Below are 11927 nucleotides of genomic sequence, written 5' to 3'. Positions count from 1 at the left end.
TATAGGTTGTTTGATGAGATCGTTGAGTATTCATTTTTATGAATCGAATAGGTATTAAAAAGGGTTTTTGAATTGGTAGAAAAATCCAACCATCACTTGTATTACATTGTAATTTCTCTTTTTTTAACTTTCATTTCAATTCGAAAATGTAGTCAGATAAGAGATGGGAAATCACTTATTAGGGTAATTAACTATTGCCCTTGTACTTAATTGGCCACTTATTTTTGTTTTTTTTTGTTTTTTTTTTTTTTTTTTATCTCATTTACCATTGAACTTGTTGTATACAGAAACCATTGAAACCGGCTATTGAAGGTTTCCGACAAATTCTTATCTCCAGCGACTCTCCGATCGTCTTCTCCGACGAGCCTCCGGCAAAAATGAGTTTTTCCGGCGGACTTTTCTCCACTGTCATCCAAGCGGCATCCACCATCGGTGTTGCTTCTTAGCTTTCTCCACCTTCCCCTCTCTCCCAGTCTCCCTCCTATCAATTTGATGCCAGAAAAAGGTAGAAGGGACGCAGGCAGCAAGCCACCTGCCACCTCCACCTGCCATCACCAGAACCCACCTGCCACCTCCCTTTTGCTGCCGGTAAACCACCATTACCACCTCATGCTGCTTGTTGCTGCTATAAGTCATCAAGCCGAGACCCAAGGATCCGTCGAAAATCTCATTTTTGCCGGAGGCTCGCCGGAGAAGACGACCGGAGAGTCGTCGGAGATAAGAAATTGTTGGAAACCTTCAATAGCTGGTTTCAATGGTTTTTGTGAATACCTACAACAAATTTAATGGTAAATGAGATACAAAAAAAAAGGAAAGCGACCAATTGAATACAAAGGCAACAGTTAATTACCCTAATAAATCATTTCCCGATAAAAGATCACGTAGTAGTAACTCATATCGCGGGAGGAAACTTTGTGTAGAGTTCTAGATAGTCTTTAAAAATATATTTATCGTTCTAAAATTAAATAAATAAATAAATCTAATGTTTGTTCAAACCGACCCATTATGATATAATATAACATAGTTTACGGATTACTACTTATGGTCTATCTCATGATTTTAGCCATCAACCATTTCGCATGTTAACATATCATAACAATATATTTTGAATAAACATTGGAATTTGTTATCATCACATACAATAATATGAGAAAAACGACTAGATAAGCAAAATATAATGGTAAGGGGTAACAAGTGTGCAAATCATAATGGTATATTTTGAACAAATATTAGAATCAGTTAGCTTCACAAACATTAAAATTTAACTTAAGTAACACATACAGAAATACTTGATTGTTGAATCATGACACAAACCCCAAATAAAGAGTAAAAGAGGTAAAGATATAAAATTATACCAACATGCAAGTTCTGGACTGTATATTTAAAGTTGGAATGTTATATCCATTTATACCATTTCCTCTACCACAATATCACTTCTTCGAATCTTTCTCACCTTAATAAATAGATACAAATAAGACCCGAAAGTTGTTTCTAAACCTACAAATCTGCAACAATCTAAGTTGTTATTCAAAGATAAAAACATAAATAAAATTATTGACCACACAAGGAAGGCTTGAACCTTGATTCTTGAGACCTTCAACTGTTGTTAATTTGCAGAAAGCTTGTGTGGTTTATGAGATCCACCAAAAGCTTTGTTTACAGTCTCTACAAGCATCTGTTGTGATTCAAGTATCATTTCCATTCTCTTATTCTCCATCTCCAATCTGTACCTCTCAACATCTTTTATCATCTCAATCTTCTTGTTCTCTATTTTTACAAACTTTTCAGCAAACCCCTTTATTTCAGCCGCCAATTGTGCTGCTACCCCTTCTTCATTGCCTTCATCTTCTTCATTACTATCGTCTTCTTCTTCCTCCTGATAAAAACCTTTATGTTTGTGAGCAACTGGAGTCCTCAACCCTCTCATAACCCTATCAGGTCCACCATCTGAAAACCGAGCATCTCTGTCATTGGAGATATGATGATTAGAAGAAATATTAGACCTGCTTCTTTTGTTAACCAGAAATTCACTGTCACCATCATCGTTGTTCTTCCTCTTTTTGCCATTAGAGTTGCTTGGTTTCTGGTACTCGACTAATTCCATAGAGGGCAGTGATGATGAAATTGGTAAAGGTCCTTTTTCCAGGTTGTCCATGAGTTTGAAGAAATTCCAAGCGGCGGCTTTGGACCTAGGTTTGCCCCTCTCTGAACGGTAACGCTTACGAAGCTTTTCTATTTTGTGGCGGCACTGTTTGGCGGTTTTGGTGGGCTCGTCGTAGTCACAGCGTGCAGCCACCGTGATGGCGACTTCTTCCCATTGGCTGGCCTTAAGGGGTCCCTTTTTTAAAGAGTACCATTTTTCTTGGTAAGCTTGGATCAGGTTTGCAGTTTCCTGGTGGGTCCAGGGTAAGATTTGTTGTTTAGTCGGTGAAGAGCTGGCAACCGCTTGGAGGAGTGGTGGTGATGATGGTGATGCGGCGGTCGGTGGTGGCGACGGAGAGGGGTCTTTAGGCGATTCGTGTGGTTTAGGGCTAGGGTTTCCTTGGAGTGTTGCTGGTGAAGACGGAGACGGAGATTCATGATCCGAGTTAGGGTTAGGGTTTGGGTAAGGGGTTTCACGATAATTAGGGCTTTGCACGGGGTCTTCATCTCGCTTTGGTGGTGATGGTGATTGCTTTGAAATAGGAGATTCATGGCCAGGGCTAAGGTTTTCCGGTGGATATTCAGGTTCTGTGGGTGGCGGTGGAGGTGGCGGTGGTGGTGACGGTTGTAAGAAGGAGGAAGGCGACGGTGGTGGCGAAGGCTGATGACGGCCGAGCATTTTGTCTTGCGGTGGAGGTGAAGTCGGAACCGGTTCCTGTTCATGTTCATCTTCGACGTCTTCAGGTGGTGGATGTTCGCGGTCGACAGGCTTTTCCGATTTTGCGACGGACGTCCGCGGCGAATAAGGTGAATTTGAGTTTTCAGATTGCTGGTGCTGATCCACGTCTTCAATTGGTGACCGCGGTGACAGAACCAACTCCTGCTGAGTAGGCGGTTGCTGGTTGATGTTATCTTCTTCTTCATGTGATGCAGTAGGATGTGGAGAGGGAGTATCGGTAGCCATAAGGTGGAGCTGATCAAAATCAGGGCTTTCAGAAGGCGAATTTCTGTGAATTGCGGTGAGGTATGGTAGGCAGCGGTGGTTGCGATGGTGGTGGGGGGTGGCTGTAGGTGGGGGATAGTAGTGACAGCTAATAAAAAATGAGATAATATAGTGATTGGTGACTCAGTAGTTCTAAAGTGCGCCTCTTTATACTAGTAGACTAGCAGTAGAGTAGGTGCCATTCGTGAATCCTTTTTCTTTTTGGGTCAATAGATCCGACCCGCATTTAGATAATAATTTCTTTACCATTTCAGCGTATATTTGGGATGATGAAAATTCAGACAACTATTGTCTGAATGTCTTTTAGAACAAACAAGTAGAAGGAATTGACCAAAGAGCTTGTAGTTAAGCATTATCAGGTATTGATGAAAGTTTCAATTATGTTCAAGTTCTGTCGTAAACAAAAATATTGTTTAAAATGGATTAAATAGTGTGCGTGTGTTTGTCGTTCAAATTTTTTTAAAAAGAAATTAAGATTCTAAATCTCGCATGAATACGAGACAATTAGAATTTATTACTTGTCTATTCGAAAAATACAGTAGGACATACACTTTAATTGTAAAAATTACTGATATCCACATCAAATATTTTGCTTGAAAACGTTACATAATAATATCATATCGTTACTTAATCCATTTAAGAGATAAATATTCCATAATAGTATTTTGGGACACACAATTTTATATAGAAAATATGTTTCTAAAAACATAAAATATAGTAAAACATTATAATATTGTTTTTCTTAATAACTAACTCACACTCACTGTATTACTCATAAATATACATATTTTGTACCAAGTTCTCCTTAAATCCTCAGAATATTGTTGATGGTCACCTTTCCTTAACGCTTTATATCATCATATCACAAGTTTTTTGGTATGCACTTACATTGTTATTTCTTTCGTTTAGTCTATAAAATATGTGATAAGTATACTTTTTTTCCATGCAATGTCTTATTTGTGTTTTACATTGTATACACGACATAGACAAAAACCCTAAACATTTTGTCTCGTTAGGGCAAAAGGTGTGGAGTATAAGTAGTTTAGAATGTATGAATTGTAGTTCAAAAAAAGATATGATCACATAAGTGTCTTCATTCATTTGGTATTACTTGTGTATGTCAATATCATACGTTTTTCTTATCTTGTGAATTTGAAGTTTTAATAATGCAGAGAGGAAATACTAATTGAACGAAAACCCTAAACATGCGTTTTTCGCTTCTTGTCAATAGCATGTGTTTTATATAATATAGTTAGTTACATAATAATAATAATAATAATAATAATAATAATAATAATAGTCAATTTAACGTCGTTCTATCGATTATCCACCCGAGCCAAGGAAAATGATAAAAGATATCTAATCGAACGATACCCTATCACATTATCATGTCCTTTTGGTTTACTTCTACAGTAGTGTTGTATCCATGATCTATTCATTAACTATTTAACAGGATAACTAATCTAACTTCAGACACCTCGCCTGCAAGCTAACATGAATTTCAATCAGACTTCATACATGGATGTTCTCATTACAAGTCTCATATCAAATAATTTATCCAATAGCCCATATTGTTTTATCCATAGATGGGTTGTTAAAAACAAAAGTATGTTAAATAATATTATGTAGGAAATACAAACCATTCTTATCCATATATGTTGACGATGATAGACTTGAAAATCACATACGGGGAGTGTAAAATAAGGAATAATGATCTCTTTCTTTCTCTATCTCTCTCTCTCTCTTTATATATATATATATATATATATATATATATATATATGAGATCACATGTATATATTATTGTTAAAAAAATTAATAGTAACTCGTCATTTATTAATTTTTCTTTATTAGGTTTAATTAACTTATTTGGTTTAATTAGCTTTGATATGTCAATCTCTTTAATTGGTTTCTCGTTGTAGGGTTTAACCAATTAATTGATTGATTTTACCTATTAATTGGTTTTGTTTAATGGATTTGTATATTGTGTTTTGTATTTAGTATTTCTCAAATTTTAACGAATAGACCAATATTTGGCATGAAGTTGAATGCAATTTTATGTTATGTGTCTATTTAAGTTGAAAGTATTTTAAATGAATTAGAATGTAAATTAAGTAATTTGCTACTCACTAAAATTATAACAACTAATATTATAGCATAAACAAGACTCACATATTTCTTTATTCAAACATTAAAATTTGATTATTCGGACTTCATATCAAAGACTTAGGGTTTAGGATACCAACAAAGAAAAACTCAAATATTAAGGGAATTCATAGTTGTATACTCGATTGAAACACATCTTATATAAACTATTTGAAATAGTCCTTTAAGACGAAAGTGTAAGTGTTTTATAAGACAAAAAATCATTTTAAGAAAACAATTTTCAAATAATGTCACAAACATTCAAAATTGCAATAGATTTAAAAACTAAGAGTGTGCAACAATAACATCGAGAGACAATGTGACACATATTACATATATTATTCTATAAAAGCAACACATATTACATATAAGATTTCACACGTGTTATTCATGCCATAAGATAAATAAAATACATATTATTTACGGGACATATTTTCTTAGGTAATGAACTCACACTGAGTGTATATTTTATATTTTTAACAAGTTACTGTAAGTGTTGAAGTATTATATATGAACATGCATAATCAAACAAATGACAGTTATTAGTTAGCTTCAATTAAACTAACAAGCTAGATATCCAAAGTTGGGTCTCCATGGCCTTACAAACATCTACAAGGTCTTGCAACGAGATTTACAAGGCCTTATAAACTAATATGTAAGTCCTTATATGCCTACACCTGATTACACTCCTCACGGACTCTTTTTGACACTTCTACAATGTCTTACAGAGCCTTCTACAAGGCCTTGCATAGCTAAATGCAAATAGGTCCTATTTAGTGTTTTTTGCTAAATTTATTATTTTATTAATCTGAATAAACTAAGAGTTGGACTTCAACGATCTATAATAGATTAACGAAATTCAAAATTTTGTACAAACATCAAATGATGTAGCAATCAACATCATTAACATTAGTAATTTGTAGACGATGATAACCATACTTTCCAAAAACAGGACTTCAAAACTGTAGACATGACCACTAGATTTGGTTTTCACTTCTCCATTGCAATTAAGATGGAGACCTAACTCCAAAGTATATTTTAACATTATTTATATCCTTTAATCATTAAATGATTCATTTATTGAAGATTTGGTTAATTTTCACTTGACAAAAATTTATCAAAACTTGTTAAATCATTATTTCATATATTTGAAGGTGTTAAAATCATGATTTAGACTTTATAAGATTCAATATGAATCGAAATCAATAAATAGAATTAAATCTCACTAGATAAATTCAATAACATGTCAACTAATGATTTGGAAAAAAAAAAAAAAAAAACTCCATTTTAGCTTCAAAAGATCGATCTCAGCCTTATAGACGAACTTGTACTTATACATTAATAATGGAAACATGGAATTATACAATAGTTTTTGCATTTAACACTAGGTTTATAATACAATTCAAATTTAAGAGAGGTTTCTAGACATCGAAGCTTAAATGACAAATGATAGTTTAATAAGCTACCTCACATACTTCTTTTTGAAGGTTTTGACCTAGATTCACTAGATACACTTTAATGTTGATGCTAATTTTATAAAAATCTCTAAAAAGTTAGATCTTCCTACTCTCTATATATCCATGTTTGAAAATGAAGTGAATGGAGGGATTTGGTTCCATATTTGAAAAATGAAGTGAATGTAGGGGTTTGGATGCTTTAGTTGTAACATTCCACCTTTAGACATGGTTAGCCCATTAACTTACTAATTTTAGTATTGGTTTTGACTTTACACACAACTAGCATTTTTAACATATTAACTTTTTCACTTTAACCCAAGAAAGTCTTTATTTAAACAATTAAGATCCAAACTCTAATTGTTACTACATCAATATTGATACCAGTTCAAAGATCATACCTTAGCTTCCATAATTTGAAATTCATCTCCCAAGTCTCCAAATCTGAACTTCCATAAATTGAAATTCATCCCCCAATCTTAAAGCTCTTGATTTCAACTTTCACCTGTAACATCCCTAAAATACTAATACAAAATTTCATTTTCAAACCATCAAAACCAGACAATCATTTGTTCAAAACCAATCATAGTCAAATGCATCTTTCAAGCATCAGAATAAAAGGGTAATAATAAATGCGAAAAAAGCCATCATAGGATGTTGTGCAGTTAAGTTGGGCGGTTCCCTTTAGAACTTGAAATATTTGAAATATTTAAACCACAAAACTGTAAGCATAAAGTTTAGTGAGTTTCCAAAAATACCACATACCATACATATCAATGGGCCCATGTCAACCTTATGTGAACATTATGATCCAACCAGGCAAGATTCACAATGACAATCTAGAAACCTGCATAGTATAGTGAAAAGACTCACTTCGTAGACGTAGTCAACAACTAACATCACTCACAATCAATGAATCGGGTGTTATACACCTCTTAATAAACCATACAAGGTAAACCTTTAGTTCACCTTCTAAAACTAGCCAATTGGCCAAAAGTCAACCAAGTCATAAAGTCAATGGTCAAAGTCAATAGTCAAAGTCAATTCTAGATGGTCGGCACGTCATGGCCAATCCTTAGCCATGACATGGAGACCAACCGACAAAACAGTTGTGAATTCCTCAATCCCCACGTCATGGTAGCCTATTCGCCACGTTGTGGTTTATGGGTTTAGACATCCTAATGGATTCAAACCTTAATCCATTAAACTCTAAACTTATACTCTCCGGGTGTAACACCCGGAATCTAGAAAGTTAATTGTGGAATTATGCTAATTTCTAGTTGAACTCGGTAAGTTAGAGGAGCCAACTCGGCGATTTGAAGATGAAGAATCGTGGATTAATGGCCCTACTCGACGAGTTGAGGAGCCTCAACTTGGCGAGTAGAAGTTGTCTTGACCACGAATTTTAATGAGGCAACTCAACGAGTTGGCCACTCAGAAGGAAATCCTAAATTTTAGGGTCTTGCACCCTATTTAAAGGCCTTAAATCTTTCTTTTAGTCTCCTTATGAGCCCCCTTGTCCTCCTGAAACCCTAAATCGAGTTGTGAGCCTCTTGTTGGGAATCATGCGGTTTTGAGTGGATTTTTATGTGCTTTTGGTGCTTGGTGAAGGCTTGGAAGATCTTGAAGTTGTTTAGCTTGGAGGGAAGCTTTGGGATCCGGATTCTATCACACTTTTATCAACCATTTGAGGTAAAAATTCTGGAACTTGGTGATTAATATCTTAGATTTTCTCATTAGGGATGTCAATGGGGGCAAACGGGACGGGGAGTACATCCCTGTGCCCGCCCCCAAAATTCTCCCATTCTCCCGCCCCTGCCCCCGCCCCCAAAATGTCCAGCATTCCTACCCCCACCCCCGCCCCCGAATCCCCCTTATTACCCCGTTCCCCGCCCCCAAATGATTTTGGGCTGCCTTTTTTGGGCTAAAATAAGTTGTTGTTTGGGCTAAAAGAAGCTATTTTTTGTAACAAATAATTATTTATGGCAAAATTTTACTTGTTAAAAACAAAAAATGATGGCATCTTAAAAACATTATAATAACAACTTAAAAACATGTTTTTTTGATGAATTTTGAAAGCTAAAAATCATATTATTGTTTATTATATTTATATAATTAATATATGTAAATATGTATAATTTATTAAACGGGGGCCCCATAGGGGTTTCGGGATGGGACTGCCCGCCCTCGCCCCCGCCCCCGAAATTAAAATGGAGGTTAACTTTGCCCCTGCTCTCATCCCCATCCCTGATTTTTTTTAAGTAAATACCCCCAAACGGGACAGGGGCCCCACGGGACCGGGGTCCCATGAGACTTTTTGACATCCCTACTTCTCATTTGGGTTTTATTGTGATTTTGGCCTCCTTTTTTAGTTATGGATAAGATTGGTGGTGTAAAGTTTCATCCTTTCAAATATGAGTTTGTTTTGCTACCCTTGAGCTTAAAGGTGCAAACTTTAGGAGGATCTTGATGTCATGAGTGTATTTGTTGAGTGCATTTGAAGCTTAAGAGCTTCATCTAGACCTGCATGAACGTAAAATTAACAACTTTACGTGGTTTTCTAGCTCAAGGAAGTCAGATATATGCTTTATGGAGATACTTTTATGGATTAGGTGCTTAATGAATTAAGTTGTTGGAATTTGAGCGAACTCAGCGACTTTATGGATAAACTCGATGAGTTGACTCGATTTTCCCTGATGTTTTGAGAATTATAGAGGAACTCGATGAGTTGGTGAGTAAACTCGGCGAGTTGACTTGGGTTTTCTCGGTCTGTGTAGATTGATGGAAAAACTCGACGAGTTGAAGGACAACTCGGTGAGTTGGGTCAACTTGGACCGTTAACTTTGAGTTTTGACTTATGTATTTAACCAAGTTTTCCCTAAGGGGTGGCTGTGGTAACCTGATTTAAGGAAAATATGGCTAAGGATAATATCCATATGGGGTTGAGCCCAATTTGGAAAATTGGGCAATAAGTGGTTTGAAATGTTTTTTAAAAAAAAAAATTTGTATGATTTTTATGGGTGTTACAGACCGATTGCATGTATCACACCCCTTTCATTGTAAAAATGTATTAGAAAATTTATTTTCTTAAAAAAATATTATCAATTCCTAAGTTTGAGTTCAAACACACCTGAGGGTTTGTTCGAATCCTTCAAACCAAGACTTTGATACCAACTTGTAACGTCCCAAAAATACTAGTAAAAAAAATTCATTTTTAAACCATCAAATCCACATAAACATTTGTTCAAAAACCAATCATAGTAAAATGTTTCTCTCAAACATCAAAGTAAAATATTAATAATCAGTGCCAAAAAAAGCCTTCAGGGATGCAGTGCAGTCAAGCCGAGCCCTTTCCTTTGGAATTGGAAGTATCTAAAAACATTTAAAACATAAACCATAAGCACAAAACTTAGTGAGTTCCTCAAAATACCACATATCATACATATCAGTGTGCCCAACCCTAGGGGTGTATTTCAACCTTACGTGAATGCTATGATCAAACCACAGTCTTACAATCACTTCCAGATTACAACCCAACAATAACCTTTCTGCTATGATCCAACCATGGTCTTCCATGCAAGTCACAAAAGACAAACAAGTGTTATGATCTAACCATAGTCTTTAATACACATGTTGTGATCTAACCATAGTCTTTCATAAAAAGTGTTGTGATCCAACCTAGTCTTTCACGCAAGAGTCACAAAGACAATCTAGCAACTTACATAGTATAGTGAGAAGACTCACCTCACACACATAGTCAACAACTAATAGCTCTCACGTGCAATGAAATGGTGCTATACACATCCTAATAAACCACACAAGGGAAACCCTTAGTTTATCTTCTAAAACTAGCTAATTGACCAAAAGTCAATATTAAAAGTCAAAGTCAACTCTAGATGATCGCCACGATGTGGCCCTCCTTAGCCACGTTGTGGTCGCTTACCGACAAGACAGTCGAGCAAACCCCAATTTCCACGCCGTGGTGAGCAGGATGCCACACTGTGGTGAGCAGGGTGTCATGACGTGGAAATTGGGCTCTCACAGCCTAAAGGATTAAGCACTTAATCCGATAAGCCACTCCATTCCAATATTCTAGAAAGCTTCCTTAGGTCTAAAGTAACATAAAAACCGATGCTTTTTAGATATGCATGTCCAATGCAACTATAACACTCAAACTAGTTTTAAAAAAATGGATAAATAAAACAAGATCCTAAGCATGGATTTCATTACACTAACAAATTTCAGATCTGGAACGTATGTCCACTAAGGGGCCTCAATAGTCCATAAAGTTGCCAACTTTATGGAATCCATGCACATAACTCAACCCAACATGGATAAAATTGGGAAGAAACCTAGATCTAGAATTATATGACGAGAAAAGTGAAGACTTTATACCTCCACAAGATCATAAATGAAGCGAAGATGCAAGATCCAAGCTAGAATCAAGTATATGGCCACCAATATGAGATCCTTATTCCTTCAACCCTCATAAAGTGACTTCACACACTAAAAAAACACAAAAGGCTAGGGTCTGGGAGAAGGTTTGATACCAGAGAGTGAGGGCTGCCAAACGAGGCAACCCTAAAAGTTAGTGCCCTTAAATAGGGCACCAACCCTAAAAATAGGGTTTGACCCAAAATGGCTGCCACGTCGTGGCAAACGTATTGCTACATCGTGGCATTGCATGGATGCATGTTTCCTAAAAAATGGATACCACATCGTAGCCACGACAAAATCCATAAAATACAACAATTAAATCATGAAAGGAATACATGAGAAATGGATGTTACAAAATATATATATATATATATATATATATATATATATATATATATATATATATATATATATATATATATATATATATATATATATATATTCTACTGTGAATGTTGATGATTTGTATACACGTTAGAGAGATATTGAGAGTTTTTAGTGATTTCCTATGGAGGATTCATTAAATGTTTTTTTTTTCATAAATCATGCTTAAATAAAAAAAAATGATAAATAAAATAAGTTTTTTTTTTAATAATTGTGTCTTTATTCCAAGTTTCTTATTGATCCATACATGAGTGTTCAAATTTCAAGACCATTAATATATAAACCTTTTATCATGTGAAACAACATTTCAATTTGTACTAGGAAGTAAAATCAAAACATTGAGCAGTAGGAAATAGATTTCA

The 11927-nt window shown here is 35.3% G+C and overlaps 1 protein-coding gene across 1 annotated transcript; it reads right to left on the bottom strand.

The window, feature by feature from the left end:
• Positions 1-1320: 1320 nt before the first annotated feature.
• LOC145011149 (uncharacterized) lies at positions 1321-3279 on the bottom strand. The gene is made up of 2 exons (XM_078969786.1): positions 1580-3279; positions 1321-1505 (listed from the first exon to the last, which is right to left on the bottom strand). Exon 1 carries the CDS (start codon positions 3104-3106, stop codon positions 1607-1609), a length of 1500 nt encoding a protein of 499 aa, XP_078825912.1. The 5' UTR covers positions 3107-3279; the 3' UTR covers positions 1321-1505; positions 1580-1606.
• Between the last annotated feature and the right edge of the window lie 8648 nt (positions 3280-11927).

Source organism: Lactuca saligna, chromosome 8 (genome assembly GCF_052625555.1).
Source record: "Lactuca saligna cultivar CGN05327 chromosome 8, ASM5262555v1, whole genome shotgun sequence".
Lineage (NCBI taxonomy): Eukaryota > Viridiplantae > Streptophyta > Magnoliopsida > Asterales > Asteraceae > Lactuca > Lactuca saligna.
Note: the sequence above shows the minus strand (reverse complement) of the source record. Positions and strands in the feature narration are given on the sequence as shown.

Excerpts from the sequence above, each read along its gene's own strand:
- LOC145011149 (XM_078969786.1), bottom strand. The coding sequence starts at position 3,106 with ATGGCTACCGATACTCCCTCTCCACATCCTACTGCATCACATGAAGAA.